The sequence below is a fragment of the Myotis myotis genome, unplaced genomic scaffold (genome assembly GCF_014108235.1).
Source record: "Myotis myotis isolate mMyoMyo1 unplaced genomic scaffold, mMyoMyo1.p scaffold_m19_p_2, whole genome shotgun sequence".
Classification (NCBI taxonomy): Eukaryota; Metazoa; Chordata; class Mammalia; order Chiroptera; family Vespertilionidae; genus Myotis; species Myotis myotis.
This window is the reverse complement of record NW_023416324.1, coordinates 56,129,192-56,150,627: the sequence shown is the minus strand read 5'-3', so window position 1 is coordinate 56,150,627 and position 21,436 is coordinate 56,129,192. Positions and strand designations below refer to the sequence as shown.

The 21,436-nt window shown below is 38.0% G+C and overlaps 1 protein-coding gene and 1 pseudogene across 8 annotated transcripts in view; one reads left to right on the top strand and one right to left on the bottom strand.

Moving 5' to 3' along the window:
* The window catches only part of NEXN (nexilin F-actin binding protein), a 42,035-nt gene extending 27,446 nt beyond the window's left edge, over window positions 1-14,589 (bottom strand). For 2 of the 8 annotated variants that reach the window (XM_036349874.1, XM_036349875.1), the window contains exon 1: window positions 14,332-14,589. In XM_036349874.1, coding sequence (XP_036205767.1) covers window positions 14,332-14,492 — 161 coding nt within the window. In that variant the 5' untranslated portion in view covers window positions 14,493-14,589. Of the gene's footprint in view, window positions 1-13,713; window positions 13,861-13,942; window positions 14,007-14,331 lie in introns of those variants that run through there. The other 6 variants (XM_036349878.1, XM_036349881.1, XM_036349877.1 and 3 more) reach the window with 6 other exon arrangements.
* Window positions 9,745-11,069, top strand: LOC118676271 (annotated as a pseudogene).
* Window positions 14,590-21,436: the final 6,847 nt, after the last annotated feature.

Sequence of the window (21,436 nt, the reverse complement as noted above, 5' to 3'; positions counted from 1 at the left end):
TATAGCTAGTGCACTTGCAAAGAATTTATATCCTGCAGTTATTAGGTGTATTATTCTATAAATATCAACCAGGTCAAGGTGGTTGATAGTGTTATTGAAATTTCTGTCTTCACTTTTTTTTTTTTGGCCTAGTTTTACCAGTCTTCAACTATGTGGAATTGTCTATTCTTTTAATTCTGTCATTTGTGTCTCATATAATTTCAAACTCTCTTAAGTGCATATACATTATGATTTTAATATCTTCTGTTAGAATTGACCCTTTCATCAGTATGAAATTTCTGTCTTACCTCATTGCCTTGAACTTATCTGACATTAAAATAGCTACATCAGCTTTCTTAAGTTTAGTTTGCATAGTATATCATTTTCTAGCCATTTATTTTCAACCTACCTCTGTCTCTACATGTGAAGTACATCTTTTGGATACAGCACATCGTTAGACTTTCCTTTTTTAAAAAAAATCAATTCTGATATTATCTTTTAATTGCAGTGTTTAGTCTATTAACATTTAATGTAATTATTTATATGAATGGACTTAAGTCTACCATTTACTATTTATTTCTTATTTCTCCCCTCTTTTTTGTTCTTTTATTTTTTTTTCTTGCCTACTTCTGGATTAATTGAATACTTTTCAGAGTTTTATTGTAATTTATTTATTGTAATTTGTAAAATTAAAAAATAGCTTTACTAAGTTACAGTTGACAGACAATAAAGTACACTTTTTAAAAGTGCACAATTTGATAAGTTCTGACATATGTATGTATTCATGACACCATCACCACAATCAAGAAAATGAATATATACATTATTCCCAAATGTTTTCTCAGACCCCTTACTTCCTTCCTCTTCCTGCCTCTCCCACCCCACACCCCCAACCCCAGGCAGATATGCTTTCTGTCACTATAGATTAGTTCAAATTTTTTATAAATGGAATTATATAGTATGTACTTGATTGTCTGGCTTTTTTTCACCCAGCATAATTATTTTGAGGTTCATCCATGTTGTTGCATTTGCCAATAGTTCATTCCTTTTTATTACTGATTATTATATGCCACAATTTGCTAACCATTCATCTGTTGACATTAGGGTTGTTTCCAGTTACTGACTATTACAAATAAAGCTGCTATGAACATTCATGTACAAGTCTTGAGGCAGCCAATAGATGTTTCTCTCTCATCGATGTTTCTATCTCTCTATCTCTCTCTCTTCCTCTCTCTCTAAAATCAATAAAAACATATTTTTTTTTTTAAAAAAAGAAATGTTTTGTAGTATACAGTGTGCGGGTCTTCCATATCTTTTGTGAGATTGATCCCTAAAAAATTTTCACATTTGTTGTTGCTTTTGTAAATGGTGTTTTTAGGTTTCAATTGATAATTGTCTGTTGCTAGTATATAAATACATAATTTATTTTTGTACCATGATCTTATATCCTGCTACCCTGCTAAAGTAAAATTATCAATTCCATTGGGTTTTTGTTTGTTTTAGATTTCATTAGATTTTCTACATAGATGATTGCATCATCTGTGAACACTTTTTCCTTTCCAATCTGGATGTCTTTTATTTCTTTTTGTGGCCTGATTGTACTGGCTAGAATTTCCAGGACAGTGTTAAGTAGAAGTAATGAGAGCAGGCTTCTTTGCCTTGTTCCTGATCTCAGGAGAAAAAATTTTCTCTCACCAATAAGTATGACTTTAGCTATAGATTTTTTCTTAGATGAACTATATCAGATTAAGTTCCTTTCTATTCCTATTATGCTGCAGTAATTTCAGGAATGGGTGTTGAATTATCTAATGCTTTTTCTGTGTCTATTAAGATAATCATGTGGTTTTCATTTTTATTATGGTGAATTAATTTATTTATTTTCAAATGTTAAATCAACTTTCCATTCCTAGGATAAACTTCATTGGTCATGATGTATTACCCTATACATCCTGATAAATTCAATTTAATAAAATTTTGTTAAGAAGTTTTCCATCCACGTTTGCAAAGGATATTGGTCTGTAGTTTTCTTTTAAATATTTTTTTATTGATTTTAGAGAAGAAAGGAGAAATAGAAACATCCATGAGAGAAGCATCAACATTGATTGGCTGCTTCCTGCAAGTCCCCTGCTGGGGATCAGCTTGCAACCTGGGAATCAAACCAATCACCTCTTGGTGCATGGGTCAGCGCTTAATCACTGAGCCACCCAGGCCAGGTGGTTTGTAGTTTTATATTCTTGTAATACCTGTGTGATTGTTCTATATTTTTGTATTGATTTTAGAGAGGAAGGGTGTGGGGGAGAGAGAGAGAAACATCAATGATGAGAGAGAATTATAGATTGGTTGCCTCCTACATGGTCCCTACTGGGAATTGAGCTCAAAACCCAAGAATCGAACCATGACCTGATGGTTCATAGGTTGACCCTCAGCTACTGAGCCACACCTGTGTTTGTTAACTGAGTAATACTTCTCTCACAGAATGAGTTGGGAAGTATTTTCTCTTCTTTAATTTTCTGTAATAGTGCATGTAGAGTTGGTATTATTTTTTTCCTTAAATGTTTGCAAGAACTTCCCAATGAAATCATCTGGGGCTAGTTTTCTTTGTGTGAGGAGATAATATGATGGGGTGAGTGGGTCTCGATTCCATGTAACTATTAACAAAGTGATAACTGTTGTAGTTTAATGGGCCAGTGGGTGCTTATACATTACTAACAACAATTACTAATAGCCCTGGCCAGTTTGGCTCAGTGGATAGAGCATTGGCCTGAGGACTGAAGGGTCCCAGGTTAGATTCTGGTAAAGGGCACATGCCCAGGTTGTTGGCTCGATTCCCAGTGGGGACTGTGCAGGAGGCAGCTGATCAATGATTCTCTCTCATCATTGATGTTTCTATCTCTCGCTCCCTCTCCCTTCCTCCCTGAAATCAATAAAAATATATTTAAAAAAACAATTACTAATAAAAGCAGGCCATGCTTGGATGAAAGTATGTCATTAATCAAGGTTTACAAGCAATCTACTTCTACATGCCTGAGATAAAATAACAATTAGCTCTAGTCCTATTCGCTTATCTGAGCCATTCTATCATATCTAGAGTTACCTATCAGATATTTCTTCTTGTATAACCAACAAAATCTACCCTTAATACTCATAGTTTCTCAAACCTTAAAGTTACTACTGGTTTATTTTTCTATATCTCCTACATTTTAATAGATTGTCAAGATTGTGAATGTTGCTTTCAAATTTGTTCTTACATGTTCACTATTTCCACTGCCCCCATTCTACTATAAGTCTTCACCTCACATTTTGATTACCATAATTTGATCATAAGACCTAAATCCAAGTTCCAACGCTGTTGCTTCCTAGTTAGGATTAGAAAAGATAACATGTGTAACGACTCTAGAATAATATCTAACATTAGTAGGTATCAATAATTTTGATTCATTTCATTACTCCTGGTGTCCCTCACTACAATGTACCCTCTTCAGTAAAAACCTACAATTACCTGCAAGTGAGCAGGGAACCTTTAAATTCATTTGTATCATTTAAGAGAAATACCAAAGGGTAAGAAGAAAATTTGAGCAATCTCATATAGGACTATGGGGATTGATAATTTTAGCTGAATTAATTGGCCAGATGAACTTCAAGAACACTTTTTTCCTGGTAAAATGAAAGAAAATTGTGTGGCTTGGTGACAATAAAGAATTACCCTGTCAAAAATAGTCGAGAGAATAAATGAATCAGCTAGCTCTCTTCATCAAATTTTTTTTAAATCTTCAAATTATATCTTGACTTATTTATAGAATCTGAATGAAATAAGATTGATCTTTAAACTTTACTGAGTAAAACCACTTAGAATAGTTCTTTAAATGTCATTTCAGTATTTTGAGCTCCGTTTTTGAAAGTCTGTGAAAATTTGAACAGTACTAAACCTTAACTTTTTTGGTTAAAATATAAGCAAGTGATCCTTTGCTGATAGTTGGCTCTGTTCTACATTTTGAGGGTAAAAGAGTTTTAGCAAAATACATGAGCTTTTTGTGTTATGGAATTGTTTTTTAAGGTCTAGATTACAAACCAAGAGGACTCATATCTCTTAACTAGCTTTATGTTAGAGAAATTAATTTTAATATCAAGCAGATAAATACTTATAGGATTCCTTTATAAACAGTTTTTTAAAGGTATGACTCTGGCTGGTAGAAACAACAGTGTATTCCAACTGTTAACTCAGTTGTCTTTCTGTGCTAAACCAAGGTTAAAAGTATAAATTTGACTATATTTGGTTTATTAGCTTCACAGGAAAGAATTCTATTCCACAGTCACTGATTGTATTGTCTAATCTAAATCCACCGTCTCACTAACACACTCCTAGATCACAATATGAAAAAAAAATAATGATGAAAATAATCCAAGCTAACATTTATTAAGCCTTTACTGTGTGCCAGGTAATGTGCCAATTTACTCCCCACAAGAACCCTTTAAGGAAATTCTATTATCAAACCCTATCTCAAAACAAAAAAAAAAGTCTAAGCCTAGTAATTTAAAATTTCTTAAAAGATTAGTACAAAAATAATGTCTTAGAGTTTATCTAATAGGATTTGAAGTCTTCTGTAAATTATTACAGCTGGGAAAAATCAAGTGACTTGCCTAAGACCACACAATTAATGAGTGATGGACACAGGATAAAAATGGGCAGAGTTTGTCTACAGAGTCTGCACTCTTGCCCACTGTATTATGCTGATGCCAAGAAAATAGTACAACTGGTGTGTGTGATGGGGATGGGGGCGTAGTTTATAAGGCTTTACTTATTAGTGTAATCAACAGAACATTAATGCAATCATTTGAGAACCACAATTCTGAGCAGTAGAAATATGTCCGAAGCCAAAAGCCATGATTGATAGTATTCTCTGTATTTAGTGAATTTGTCATCTTTTTCTGGCAACTAACTGACAGTCGATCATGGTGATGGGTAACTGAGAAACAGACATTTTGCCTCAGGTGAGCAGCACAGAGTTTTTATTTAAGCTACTTTATTTCCTTTTAAATGGATACATACTAGCAGTTATTCTCTTAGAATTAACTTGGAGTTAGACAGAACACAGACTTAGGTTTTTAAATGATTCTCAGGTACTAAACGCAATGCAGCTATCTCTGATGGTTGTGATTTTAGAATTCATTGAGTTAATTCATTCATGCTTAATCAAGGTAGGGGCTGTTTTGATATCTGATTATTAAAGTGTCCAAGCCAGTGACATGCACGTAGCACTCCTATTTCTGTAAATAATGAGAGTGAAGAATGAAGAAACAGTATTCACACATATGTCATTCTCTTGATTAAGAAAAATACTGATATGTCTCATCATTCTGTTAAATTGTCAAAAGTACAGAAGGCTTCTGAATTTCTTATCTAACAGAACATTATTGAACAGAACAGGACATGATTTAACGTTATTTAACGTTAGAAACTCTTAGAGCAACCAAATTCACTTTTAGTTGTATAATGGCAGTGAGAATGTGAGTTTTATGAAGGCTTTTGAAAGAATTAACTGATTCCAAGACATGGACTTTGAAATGTTCACAATGTAGCTGAATGTTATACATTTTAGTGAAGCTCTACACTAAATTATAAATCCATCATGGACGTTTTTGTGGGAGTCACAGACACTAACCTTTAGTTAAGGAATGGAGCCATAAGCTCTCCAAACTGCAGCTGAAAATATTCAATTCCCTTAAATCCTCTCTTTTTTGTCTCCTATGACCCTCTCTCCACCCTCCCTCCACAATGCCCTAAATACTCATGTCCTTCCTCCTGGAAGGGTATTACTCACCTTCTACTCTGCCAAAGATGCCTCCCTCTCTTGTATCAACCAACTAGGGACCATGCCTTGGACTAAATAGCTGCTCGATATATAAATGATCATAATTATTTGTGGTGGCATGTGGATTATGAAATAAAAATTCAGAACAAATGATATATATAGGTTTAATCTTGTCATAACTTTTCATAAACCCTCTTGCATACAAAAATTTACAAACTTTTTCAATTTGATAAAACATGAATTCAAAATAATTTGAGCCCAGCTGGTATAGCTCAGTGGTTGAGCGTCCATTGACCTATACGCCAGGGGGTCACCAGTTCGATTCCCAGTCAGGGCACATGCCTGGATTATGGACTCAATTCCCAGTGGGAGGCATGCAGGAGGCAGCCTATCGATGTTTCTGTCTCTCTCTCCGCTTTTCCTCTCTCTCTCTCTCAGATCAATAAAAACATATTGTAAAAAATAATTATTTTAAATCATCCAACTTTTGTTTGCTTAAGGACCTTTGTAGCAAAATATTCAGAAATATATATATACACTGAGTGGCCAGATTATTATGACCACCTGACGTTTGTAGGCAAATCAGCTATAACTTCGTGCTGAAGTTGCTAGAGGGCCAGACCATTATAAATAGGGAAGCAGGTTGTTTACCACTACAGTAGAAGTGATTTTTTCTGAAGATATTGGTAAACAACACGATTTAACAGCCTTTGAATGTGGGATATATATATACACTGAGTGGCCAGATTATTATGACCTGACGTTTGTAGGCATATTAGTCGTACACTGAATTTTATGGAATATGGAAGCCGAAGGCCTGTTCAAACACCTTTGCTGTCTGCAGTTACCAAGATAAAACGTCTCCAATTCACACAAGCACACAAGGATTGGACAGTCGAACACTGGAAAAAAGTCATGTGGTCCGATGAATCATGTTTCCAGTTGCATCATGCAGATGGCAGAGTGAGAATTTGGCGGAAACAGCATGAAAACATGCACCCCACATGCATGAGTACAACCCCTCAAGCTGGTGGGAGCAGTGTTATGGTTTGGGGCATGTTTTCCTGGCATGATTTGGGCCCTTTAATTCGTGTGGATTAACGTCTGAATAGCACAACATACCTAAGTATCGTTGCTGATCAAGTTCATCCTATCATGTTGATGACGTATCCCAATGGAGATGGCTTCTTCCAACAAGACAATGTGCCATGCCACGGTGCTCGTATTGTGCAGGAGTGGTTTCAAGAACATGAGGGAGCTTTACCTTGCTTAGGTGGCCCCCACAATCACCAGATCTCAATCCAATTCAGCATTTGTGGGACGAAGTTAAAAGAGCCATCAGGCAGCTGGTTCCACAACCATCAAATCTCACAGAACTGGACTGTTCTATTCATCAGACATGGTGTCAGATTCCTCGCATCACCTTTCAACATCTCGTGGAGTCAATGCCAAGAAGAATCGCTGCAGTATTGAAGGCAAATGTGGCCCAACGAAGTACTGATGGGGTGGTCATAATAATCTGGCTACTCAATATATATCCCACGTTCAAAGGCTGTTAAATCGCATTGTTTACCCATATCTTCAGAAAAAAATCACTTCTGTCCTGGTAAACAATCTGCTTCCCTATTTATAATGGTCAGACCCTCTAGCAACTTCAGCGCGAAATTATAGCTAATTTGCCTACAAACGTCAGGTGGTCATAATAATCTGGCCACTCAGTGTGTGTGTGTGTGTGTGTGTGTATATACACACACACATATATATGCATATATATAAAATCTCCAACAGTAATACTGATTAGTACAAACTGGCATAGCAGTTAGTGAGACAAGCTTTAAAAAGTTTTTGAAAATGACCTAATTGGCCTGATAAAATGTTCCAAGAACAGAATATACTTTACTTTTGGGCTGTTATAAAATAATTGAAGTTCAAGCTGTCAGACAATATGTAAGTCCCATAGTAGAATGTAATATAAAGTACAAGAGATCTATGTTAAAATATACATGCTAATGTTCCTATTATAGAATTTCATTGAACCTATGTTTGACCTCTAAACTGTCTAAATTTAGTTAACTTTTCTTGACTTTTAGATGTGCAATTTAAATATTTCAAGAGCAAATAATGCAGGAATCAAGAAAATAATTTTAAATTATAGCTGTCATTTTCAGTAACTGTTTCATTGTGTGAATAATGTATTATCTGGTTTCTTAAGGAGAACAGAATTGTCAGGAGAGTGACAGCTTTAAGTCTACATCAAGTATATTCTTTGTCTTAACTTTTAAGAAGGTTTTAGATCGAACACTTAAGTATACACTACAAGTAATTGTTAAAACCTACCTCTTTACAGTCTTTGGAACAAACAACAACATTGTTTTGAGCTTTATAAAATGTTTGTCTACATTTTTATTATATTTCACTTGTATTACAATATAAACTTAAATATAACTTTATGATTTAATTAATGAAGGTGTAACTGTATACTTTAAAATTATATTACAAAACCTGTCATAAACCTCATCACAATTCAAAAATATGAGATTACATCCTATTCTACCTATTTGACATAGTGAGATTTTTTTCTTTACTCATACACCATTCCTTACTGATAACCAAGACTCTTATTTTCAACCTGCCTTGACAATCTTCTGTATTAATAATATACAATACCTTGCATTCATATGACTGTATGTGGTATTTTTCAAAGAGCACTCACCTACTATGAGCCCCTGAAAGGTCAAAACTGCTCTACTCTGTTCTTTTTATTTTTCAATATATTTTATTGATTTTTTACAGGGAGGAAGGGAGAGGGATAGAGAGTTAGAAACATCGATGAGAGAGAAACATCAATCAGCTGCCTCCTGCACACCTCCTACTGGGGATGTGCCCGCAACCAAGGTACATGCCCTTGACCGGAATCGAACCTGGGACCCTTCAGTCCGCAGGCCGACGCTCTATCCACTGAGCCAAACCGGTTAGGGCTACTCTGTTCTTTTTATTTTTTTTTAAATCATTACTGTTGAAAGTATTACATATGTCCCCTTTTTCCTCCCATTGACCCCTTATAGCCCGCTCCGTCTACTCTGTTCTTTATCCTTAGTGTCTCACACAACAACTAGGACACAGTACAAACTCAATTCATATTTGAGCAAGTGAATGGAGGACAAAGAAATAACAGGACAATTGTCTGATCTAAAAATCAACCCAAATAAAACTTATGATTAATATCTCCAATAGGAGGGCCTATGATGAATGAATAAAAATGAAATAATAGAAAATAAAATGGAGTGAGCTTACATTAAACTAGATATCATGAAAAACCTGAAAGTTAGGGCTTCAGGAAGTTGGCTGATTACAGATTACTACATCTATTACTACGCAAATGGATGTAGTAATCTGTGGAGGAGACTGTGCCTCTTGGCAAGTGGAAGAAGGCCTTTCAGTGAAGGACATGGCTGGGAATGGGTGCGGTGGGGAGGCAGAATAGTAGCTAACTCCTTTTTGTGGCAAACCTCTGGGGGTCTCTCCCAGAAATATCTCCTCCATGCTTTCTAAAATCCCACCAGTTAAAATATTTTGTTTTAGTTAGCTATGCATGGTCCCTTTCAACTCAAACTGACTAGCAATTAGTGTCAACGAATGTTAACTTCTTCCCATTCCTATAATAGTATTGTTTAAGAGAAGGCTGGCTAATCTAAATATATCTATGACATTAAAGTCCAGGTTCCTAATGCCAAGTCCCGCAGACTTCCTTTCATATCATGACTTCAGACTTGCCCTCATACTGACTTAGACTAGAATGTGAGTGAGTGTTAGTAGTGTCATTGATAGGTAATGTAAATGAGTGATGACTAAGATATAAAACAACAGGGAATGGTGGAATCTGTGTGAAAAAGAGAGTGTGCACCCTGTCTGAGTGGGGAGTCACTGCTTAGTCCCAGCATATTGTTGCAATGAAGAAATGTGGGAGAAGCCGGCGAGAGTGTGAGCGGTCCCGTTGCGTTTGGAAGATTCTTCAATCAGTATGTCATCCAACACAGATGTTTCTCTTTCTTCATATGATGAAGGTCAGGGAATCTAAATTTATCCGAAAAGCTAAAGAGGCACCATTTGTCCCTATTGGAATGGCGGGTTTTGCAGCAATCGTTGCATATGGATTATATAAATTGAAGAACAGGGGAAATACTAAAATGTCTGTTCACCTGATCCACATGCGTGTGGTAGCCCAAGGTTTTGTTGTGGGAGCAATGACTCTTGGTATGGGCTATTCCATGTATAAGGAATTCTGGGCAAAACCTAAACCATAGAAGAAGAGATGCTGTCTTGGTCTTGATAGTGTTTGCTATAGTTAGACATCTCATATTGAGGTTATATGTTTATGTTGAAAATAATCATTTGAGAGGGTCAGACAATAACACATTAATTTGAATATTGGCTTCCTTTTTTGCAGGCTTGATTTCCCAGGTGACTAAATTACTAGTGACTAGTTCACTAGCTAGGTCATTCAGGGGAGTCAGGTTAGCACATAAGAAATGCATTCGACGTGGTAAAATGTCCACCTTGTTAAACTCTTCTGGTGAAATTAGTTCTAAGCAAGAACTACATGCCAATCCTGAAGTACTCCCAGTTGCTGCAGAATCTCACATGCTTTTGATGTTATGTAGGAATCCTATTTGCCCCAGTTACTTTGACTTTATTCTGCCTGCCTTGTGGACTGAATGAGGAGTTCAGTTTTTAGGGTTGATTGGCTCTTAAAGAACCCTTTCAGAACAGTGCATGGCATATAATGTTACAAACCTCCCCACAACTGATTGTGTGTGTTTAAATCAAACCTAACATGCTGATAACAGCTGCTAGAAGGTAGTATTTATTTTAGAGTCACACTTGTAAATGTAAAATAATTATGGACCCCAGTTTAGCTCTTTTCTAATTGCAGAATTATATTTTTGCTGCTGTTATATTAGAATAATTTTTACATGTCACTTTGAAATAGATATATGTATTTTAAGTGCCAACACAAAGGTAATGAAAGACAGTTTTAAATATTTGCTGTATGTTCATTTTCTCTGTAAGAATCATAAATGTTAAACTAAACAAATACCTATAATGGAAATGATGACTGATTCAAGAGCAAGCTCTGGAAAGACATTATACAGAAACTTTGATGTACTACAGAAGGCTTTATTGCACTTGTGAAATTCTAACCTGAATTACATTCCATGGTGATAACATGGTAAATGTATTGTTATTAAAGTAAGTGAACATGTCAAAAAAAAAAAAAAAGAAATGTGGACTCTGCTTTGCCAACTTCTTCCAATTTTTCAAGAGAGGCTGGGAATCCATATTTTAATATAAAATGTACCAAATTTTAAGCATGTCTGTGGCTGAAAGTGGCTTTTGGGCTGCCAGTTCATGGCCCCTGATCTAAATAAACAGGAAATGGAGACAAATGAGAAGCCTATTTTTGTTTGTTTGTTTTGTTATTTTTTAGGAGAAGCCTATTTGGACCAGAAAGAGGGAGGCAGAGTCAAAGGGGAGAAAAGGACAGACAAGAGGCACAGAAAAGAAGATGGAAATCAAATTTCACCAACCTTAAAACCTGACTTAGGGAGCCCCTATCTACCTGTCTTTTAATCTGAGAGCAAAAAGGAAGTGATGACAAGAAGGAAAAAAAGGGAAGAGAAGGGAAGAGAAAAAGAACTAGCTATTGAACACTTACTAGATGGAAGATACTGCATCTGATGCTTTTACATATGGCAAAGCAAGAAAAAAAAATCATACTCATAGGGAAAAGAGGGAAATATAACAAAATCATAACAGTTGGTGTGTCAGATTTTGATACCCCCTTTTCCATTCTTCATAACTTTCAATCATAACTATAGTATGGTTTTATTATAACTTCATAATAAAAAACAAATTTTACTAAAACTTAAATTAATTGGATTTCTGGGTAAAGATCCACCCATCTTAGAGTGTAAAAAGTATACTACCATAAGTCAAGCCGAATTATGCCCTATTTAAGTAGAAAAAGAAAATACAGCAATTCCAAGTATATGTTATATGTAATTTCCAATTATAAAACCAGAAGAAAGAGAACATGAAACTATACAGGCGATGTAGATCACAGATTGATTAAATAAGAGCAGAAATATGTGAAATTGTTAAGCATGTTGTAGATCATTTTCCCTCAAATTACAGACTACCATGATGTTCTTGTGTGTGTGTGTGTGTGTGTGTGTGTGTGTGTGTGTGTGTGGCCTACATACTATAAAATATACTGAGTCCTCTCTTCTGTAAAAACTTTCAGACATCGCCCATCTGTTACATACTTTTCTACATTTACTGCATTGTTTTCTTTCATTTAGGCATGTATTTTTTCTTTCTTTTTTTTATTGATTTCAAAGAGGAAGGGAGAGAGAGAAAGTCTCCTGCATGCCCCCTACTGTGGATTGAGCCCACAAGCTAAGCATGTGCCCTGACAGAGAATTGAACTGGGGATCTCTTGGTCCATGGATGGCGTTCAACCTATTGAGCCACACCAGCCAGGCTAGATATGTATTTTTATTTAAACAATACTTTTATTTGTCTTTAGGGTGTTTCAAAGATAACAATACATTTTATTTTTCTAAATGAAGTATGTCATCCCCAGCCACTTGGGTTCTAAGGAATAAATCCCCAATTAATCTCATATATATATATATATATATATATATATATATATATATATTCATTTTATTCATGAATGAAACCCTAACCTAAATACTTAGAGTGTAATTTCAGGGGGAAATTACTGTTCAAGAACCTAGATAATACATCCCTCTGTTAATACTAAATATAGTCATCTCAAGATGACATACATTTTCACAATGATCAGTCTTATATATCAGATTTTCAAAAATAGCACAGATTCCATTGTAAGGTGAGTAGGAAAAATTGCTATTTCAGTTTTGAATGGATTTGAAAGTGTGAATCTTCTATTAAAACTGAATTACAATAATACTGTACTGCAGGAAACTGGATTTAAACTAATTTTTTGTGGGTTTTGCTTAGGGCTCTTTAAGGGAGTTGTTGCAGATAAATTATAGAATTGTACACATTTTTCTTTAAATTATTCCAGTCAAAATATAAAATATCTTCAAAAATAGGGGCCTAATACCTGTGAGGAAGAATCTCAACTAACTACATTGAATAATCAAAGTTCACTTATACTAAATATATTTCCAAAAAAACCCTGTCCCTAAATTTGACTTATTATGCATTTTCCACCTTATCATACCTCAAATCTCAAAAGAACTTCAGAGACTTATGTGTATTCTGAGGTTTTTTAATATGGAAGCAATTTAACCTGTAGGAGGATTAGGGGGAAAAATAAATGTGGCTCACTCAATGTTGCGTGACTAAGATGGTGTAAATACTTAAGCTTATTTAAACACACTATCTAACACATAGTTATGTTGTGACTCGAAAGCCAATGGGTCGGTAACATGAATTCATTAACAAAATTTAGCTGATGAATGATGCTCCCATTGCTTTCCTCAGGGAACGAATTTCTTCCTTATAACGGCTTGCTTTTTTTCTTTACCTGCCTCTTTCCCAAGGACAGACATTTTGTTAGGACATGGCCTTATGCTATTTTTACCTTGTTCTTGTTTCTCTCTCCCTCTCTCTCTCTCCCTCTCGCCCCCCCCCCCCCTCCGTCCCCCGCTCCCCCAGCTCTCTTTGTTCAAGTTATGGACCTTTAATAAATATAAAATAAAGATCTCAAAGCGACTGCGATAATCAAGTCATCTCTCGACTTGTTATTTTCTTTACAAATGCCAACAATAATACATTTTTAGCATTTGTAGAGCGTTTCACAGTCTACACAACTGGAATGGTTTGGCGTTTTCAAAAAATATAGACAAGGCAGGTTTCAAGAGGTAACTACCTGATTCACTCCAACTTCTCCTTGCACAACCCCCAACATCGCACCCCGGACGGAATCCGAAAAAGAATCCCTTGGCAGGAGCGGTGGGGGATAGGCTGTTAAATCACACTTCACGCCCCAGCGTCCGCAGGGAACGATCAGGAAAGATCTCTCCGAAAAATGACATGCACAGCTGGCGAGATGGAGACCGCGTCCAGGGGACGCGGCGGCGGACGCCCCTGAACTTTACCTGCCTGGACCCCACGGGTAGAGCACAGGGACTGGTACCCGCCGCGCGCACGGAGGCTCTTCCCCTGCAGGAGTAGAGAAAGCACCCGAAACTCAACGAACAGGGTGCCACGGCGCTGAAACGGGGCGGCGGGGCAAGGAAACCGCCACCGGGGCCGGAGGCCAGGGGACCGTGAGAGACAGTGAGGCTGACCCAGCTCCGCACTCGGCCGCGGCCGCCCTGCGCGTCGGAGCGAGCCCGGTGCGCTCGGGGCCGCGTCGGAGCCCGGCCAGAAGCCAGGCGCGGGGAGCTCTCCCTGTCCACCGCACCCCGCCCCCCCGCCCCGCTCCCCCGGGAGACCCGACACCTCCGCCACCCCCGCCCCACGCTCCCCCCGCCACTCCTCTCACCCTCCTGGAGCTGCGACCAGCGATGGCCCTCGTGGCGCGTGGAGAGGCTGCGCGCGTCCTGCGCCTGGGAATGGGCGAGGGTCTGGGCGCCGCCGCCGCCGCTCCTGCCGCCGGGAGCCCTCTGGCTGTCGCCGCCGCCGTCTCCAGCAGCAAGTTTCCATAAAAGTCCTGGTGCGCAGCCTGTTCCCGCATTCCAGGCGGGCCCAGCGCCGGCAGCAGCTGTTCCAAAACACAAGGCCAGTCCCCCCAGCCCCCACCTCCGCCGTATCGCCCGGAGGGGGGTGGAGAGTCGAGGAGGAAGGCCGGCGACGGGGGCGGTGGCTGCCAACTTTCCGCCAGAAGCCGCCTGTCGCCCGGCTCTGGGTCTCTAAACTGACCCCTTCACCTTGCGTCGGCCTCCACCTCCCAGGGGCAGGGAGGCTGCCTTCCCGGTGGGAAAGGGGCGATATTGGAAAGGAACAGATAAATAGGCCGAGCTGGCCTCCCGCTGCCCTCAGCCGGCGTGCCCCGGAGCCCCCTTCTCGCAGCTCCTCTTCCGGGCCAGCTTTCTAACGCGGACTGAGAGCAGAGGGCAGCAGCCCGGGGACCACTTTATCCTTGGTTGCTCCCCTTTTCTTGGCTCTGATCTTTAACTCCAAAGAGAGTAGTCGATAGAGATAAGTGGAAGAAGAGAAGGAGGGGGGGGAGGAATAAAAGGAAGTAATTACATTATCTTTCTTTAATTGAACCCAGTCATCTCTGGCCTTTCTAAACCTACATAAGGGTATCTGGGAATCTTAGCACCGAACGACCTTTTCTTTTCTTTTCTTTTTTAAAATATATTTTATTGATTTTTTACAGAGAGGAAGGGAGATAGAGAGTTAGAAACATCGATCAGCCGCCTTCTGCACACTCCCCACTGGGGATGTGCCCGCAACCAAGGTACATGCCCTTGACCGGAATCAAACCCGGGACCCTTGAGTCCGCAGGCTGACGCTCTAGCTACTGAGCCAAACCCGCCAGGGCCCAAGGGCCTTTTCAACCTGAACCACAAGCTTGCCAGTTACACCCATCAAGCAACCCACATGAAAACCGGAAATGCTCATCCAGAGAGGGCGTTCATTCTGGTGGGAGAGATCTTCAGTTCTTCACTGATGCTGAAAGTGAATATAAACAAAATAATTTAAGAATTGAAGCCCTGGCCTGTTTGGCTCAGTGGATAGAGCATCGGCCTGTGGACTCAAAGGTCCCAGGTTCGATTCCAGTCAAGGGCATGCACCTTGGTTGCGGGCACATCCCCAGTGGGGAGTGTGCAGGAGGCAGCTGATCAATGCTTCTCTCTCATCGATGTTTCTAACTCTCTATCCCTCTCTGTAAAAAATCAATAAAATATATTTAAAAAAAAAAAAAAAGAATTGAACTAGCCTCCACACAGATAAACCAGGGACAACCACTTCCAACGTCTAGCACTGAGCAGACAACAGGTTACATCTTCAGGGATGTTGAAAAAGCATCTGCTCTTACCTCTAACTTTTCTTCTCCACCCCATCCCCATTCACTATTTACTCAGAATGAAAATTTTTTTGTGTAAACCACCCCTTCTTCAATTAAAGTTCTAGGTCGGTAATTAAAACAGCTATTGGATGATCTCGTTCGCCCCCTTGCGCTCTTCAATACCGTCACCTTGACCTTCAGCTCATGGAACTCTACTTGGTCATTCTGGCTCAGGATCTTTGCACAGGCCGTTCCCTCTGCATGAAATCCTCTTTCCCACACTCTTTACCTACCTAACTTCAACATAAACGTTTGCTGTCCTCTTAAATGTTGCTTTCTCAGAGGGTCTTTCTTTCACTCCAATCTATATCAGTCTGCTCTGTTATAAACTCATTCCACCCTCTTCCGTCCTATACTCATCAACTTATAATTAGATTTATTTTTATGATTTAAAGGATTAGAAGCTCTCTTCACTGATATCCTCTAAACAGATTCACCAGATTAAACAAAGTTCTCCATTCTAACTATAAAACTGATAGCTATCCGCAACATGCAACGCCCATTATTTCTCCTAGCAATTCATCATTCAGCCAACAAATACCCAATTCTAGATACTGAGAATACAGTACTGACAAGACAAATAAAAAGCCCTGCCGTTATGGAACATACATTCTGGTGGAGGAGGGCCGGCAGTAAGCAAATAAATGAACTAGGTAGTACTGAGTGATATGCAATATGGAAAGATCAGAGCAAGGAAGCAGGGAATGCTGGGAATGGGGTGGGTGGATTTTGTACTTTTACAGAGTGGCTAGGGAAGGTCTCAGATGAGTAGAAGTCTTGAGGAAAGTGAGGCAGTGAGCTACGTAAATGGCTGGAGAATCTGGGGGAAGAGCAGTCAGAGGCACAAAGGTCCAGAGGAGGAGTCTATCTGACTTGTTCTAGGAAGAGCAAGGTGGCTTGTGGGGGTGGAGCTGAGTAGGCAGAGGGTGAAATAATAGAAGGTGGAGTGGTGCAGGAGGCGGACTGTGGAGGACCCGTTTTGTAACTTTTTACTGAATAAAATGAGTGGCCCTTGGTGGATTTTGAACAAAGTAGTGTCATCATCTGACTTGTGTGTTTTTTTTTTAAATATTAAAGTTTATTACAGGTCACTTAAATATATATATAATTGATTTCAGAGCGGGAGATAGAAACATCAATGATGAGAGAGACTCATTGATTGGCTGCCTCCTGCATATCCCCCACTGGGGAGGATCCTGCAACCTGGGCGTGTGCCCTGACTGGGAATCTAACTGAGACCTCCTGGTTCACATGTCAACACAACCACTGAGCCCTACCAGCCAGGCTGACCTGACAGTCTTAACATGCTCACTCTGGCTGATGTGCTGCAAATACAGTAACTGCAGCAGGGAGACCCATTAGGAGGGCTCCACGATAATCAGGATGACAGGGACGGGAGTCTGGGCCACAGTGACAGCTGAGAAACGCTCGGCACATTTGTTTTTCTTGGTACATTTTTTAAAAAGTAGAACTAGTAGGATTTTGGTAACATTGAATATGAGGTGTGTGGAAAAGACCTTTGTGGCCTGGGGATCTGGAAGAATGAAATTGTCATTTCCTGGGATGAGAAAGATTGGGAGGAGGAGGCTGAGGCAGGTGTGGCCAGGAGCTCTGTTTTGAACATGCTAAGTTTGAGAACACATTTAGAAACCCAAGATCTGCCGATTTGTAAAAACACATTTATCATGAATTTGTTGGTTTTGTTCTCAAACTTGGTTATATCAATTGCATGTTATTGAAATTACATAAACATTACAAAAAGAAATATAAAAGCAAAGAGAGTTAGATCAGGTACAAGATTATTAAAATCAAGGGGAATCGACACTCATTGCTTTCAGGTAACATTTTTCTCCTTTAAAAGTAAGGGAAACTGGAAATCCCAGGTGATGATTTACAGATGTAGTTTTTGCAACAAAGTTATCTCAGAATACCAAGTGAATCCACATTACAAATAAAGATCTTGACCCTACATCAAAAGATCAGCCAAAGAACGCAGTTATTCCTTTAAAATCAAAATATCTACACTTTCTATGTGTAATTTATGATTTCTGGCTGTGGTATCCAGCCATCAAAAGGACCCCAAATGATCCTGCCGCCTAATCTTCACGTCCTTTGTAATCTCCCCTCACACTGTCAGGGATGGTCTGTGATAGAATTCGGCACAAGTGGTGGTATGCCACTTCCAAGTCAAGGTTATGAAAGATACTGTGTCTTTTATCTATCTTGTTATTTTTTGAGTTATTCACTCTGAGGAAAGCAAGCTGCCATGTTTTAAAGATATTCAGGCAACTGTTAAGAGGCTCAGGTGTCAACGGCTTAAAGGTCCCTGACAACAGCCACACGATTGAGCCAATCCTGGACTCAAATCCTCCAGCCCTAGTCAAACCTCCAGATAACTAATCTCAGGAGAGACCCTCCGCTAGAACCACCCAAACCAGCCATGCCTGGATTTCCAACCCTCAGAAACTGTGTGAGATTATGTTTGTTGTTTTAAGCTGCTAAATTTTGGGATAGTTTGTTATGCAGCAAGAGATAACGAATACCCCTGCTTTAGCCTATTTTGAGAATTATTTATCTTCTATCACATTAAGCACTCAGTCCTCTTTAAAGTCCCAGGGCCTATTCTCTCACAGAATGTTACTAAGTAATTAGCAAAGTTCTGGAAATCATATCATTCAAGTGCTTTCAAATGTCAAAGTGCTCCTCTATATTCAAGTATTATTTCAAACATAGCAAATTATAAAAGTTCTAGAATTTCCTAAATATAAATGTACATTGTGAAAGGCTCTGTGAAACACATAAGAGATGGTTCAGAGCAAAACACTGAGGTGGTTTTTGATGTACCAGTTACTTTGCTGTGGCTTTCAAGTAAAAAATAAAAAGTGTCTCACAGAAGAAAAGTTTGCTTTTTTTTTCTGTACTGAAATCAGTCCTTTCCTGCTCAAATGATGAAGGATACCTAAGGTTTTTCACTGTTCAGGTGTAGGAAAAAAAGGACCTCAGCAAAAGAGCTGTGTGGCTGGTGTCAGTAGCATAGGAGAGATTAAAGGAGAAGTGGCAGGGTGGATTACAGAATACAGGGTATAGAGAGAAACACTACATAAAAAATAGAAGTCAAAAGCAGCATAGGAACTATAAGAATGAAAGTGGATAAACCGAGTTTACAAAAATTTCCAGCAAATCCCTAGAAATAGTGTAATAAGACACTGAGATGCTTGTAGAGAAATACTGTAAACAGAGAGGATGGCATGAGACAACAGTGTATGGCAGATGACAAAAAACAAACAAAAAACCCGAAGATGAGATTGAGATTCTGATCTGGTTTCTCATTCTATTTCCAACACAATACCCTAGCTAGGAAGAGAGTCCACTCATATTTGTATGGTTTGCCTGTTAAATTATACTCAGTTTGTTTAATTTAATAGTTTAAAATATAACTACATACATTTATCTATACATATTTAATTATCCTAAAATAAACTTTTAAAAAATATGTTTTTATTGATTTCAGGGAGGAAGGGAGAGTGAAACATCGATGAGAGAAACATTGTTTTGGGTAAAGAAATCGTGCCTTGTTTTGTGGACTAGTATGGTAACTTATACTTCGGTTACTCCGCCTGTAAAATTGTGGTAGCCCTCTATGAGACAGAATTTAATTTAACTAAATGTCTCAATACTAAAAAGTAGTGGGAAAGGGAGATGTCTGAATAGGGATGGTAACATATACATCAATAGGATAAATTTGTATTGTGTTGGATGGCACTATTAATCAGACCACTTTAAATTATTAATTAAAATACTACAAGTACTTTGACTTCATTCATTACAAAACTATCTTTTCTCACAGTTAGTACATAAGAAAATGTGGACACTTGATTTCAATGCTTCTACAGTTCTCTGTTTTCTTAATATATTTTGTATTGATTTCAGAGAGAAAGGGGAAGGGAAAGAGAGATAGAAACATCAATGATGAGAGAGAATCATTGATCGGCTGCCTCCTGCAGGCCCCACAGTGGGGATCAAGCCCTGATGGGGAATCTAACCTCATGGTTCATGGGTCGACATTCAACCACTGAGCCACGCCAGCTGGGCTGTCTGTGTTTTCTATGACTGTATATGTGAGATCTTATGGAGACTGAAAGTGCAACAAGTGTGACCTTGCAAACATATAAGTATTGTATAAAATATTCAATACATCAGCAAGATATACCATCACTTTTTTATTTGGCAGCAGTAGAAATACATCCATGTTATAGTGCTTATTTTGGCTAAAGAGCCAGTGCTATTTTTCTGCTACTGTAGTGTTTCACTTTTACATAAATTAATTAGTGCAGTCCTTGCATTTAGGAAATAGACACATTTACTCATATCAGCCAAGTAAAGCTAATACATGGTTGTTCTCAAACTAAGCAAAACAATAACATAACATAGTCACTAGGAACAAAAAAAAAGGATATCCTTATTTCCATTAATCACAGATTATACAAATTCCTATGTCTCACATACAGAGATATTTCTAAATTTGATTAAACAAATAACCAAAATTTTGAATTTAGCCTAATTCATATAATCACTTTGAAATGTATATTCCAAATAATTTCCAATGTGTTCACATTACAATAAAAGCAAATTATGTTACGAACATAATTTAAAATTTCTGATTCTGAAATGTCACAGAGAAATATGTTAAAATGTTACTTTGGCATTTCTATTTCATGTGTTTAAAAGAATGACAAAGTATTCTTTTGTAATGCAAATAATCATTCCTCAGGTAATCATTTACGTAGAAAATGTTACATCTCAAGGCAAGAAAAAGTTGTAAATATTTTTTATAGTCGGCTAATTCAACAAATTATTCTAATCATAGTAAATAATTGCAAATAAAGAATACTACTTTATGAAAGTTCTTTGTAGTTGACTATAACAGTATGAAAAACAGCTTCTTTTTAAAAAGATAATCTTATTTTGACATTTAACAATCATATTGTAAGTCTTAGAGAAAAAAATAACTAGCCTTTTAGTTAAAGAAAAAATGTAGAGACTCCAAAACAGAAAAAAAAAATTACCAAGTATAAATCACCTGAACATTTATCTTTTGTCTTCCAGAAAACACAAGGGAAAAGAATCCATTTTCTCAGGACTAATTCAAGGTCCTCATAATTTACATGGGGAAGTGGGTGGTAGGACTCCTCTGGTGATGGCAATTTTCTGATAATGCTACCGTGAGTAAATGTTAAACATAGTTCATCCTAAAAGATTTTAAACTAGTGTAAATCGATTTTTATTTTTAAAAACATTAACTGTTTAAGCCAATGTCAAGGCAAACTGAAATTGATGCATATGTCTTAAGTACTCTTCTGTGGTCAATAACTTAAGTCAACATTTCATGACTTAAATTATTACCTAAAGAGCTAAAACAATTTCAAGAGATGTTTCTTTTAAAAGGTCAAGTTTCTTCTCTTACAATAGAGTTTTTTTTTTCCTTTACGCATTACCCTGAAATTCTATTTGGTCACTCCTGACTCTTTTTGTTAAAGGCCACAAAGAAAGAATCTTACTCAATTAGTAGCTA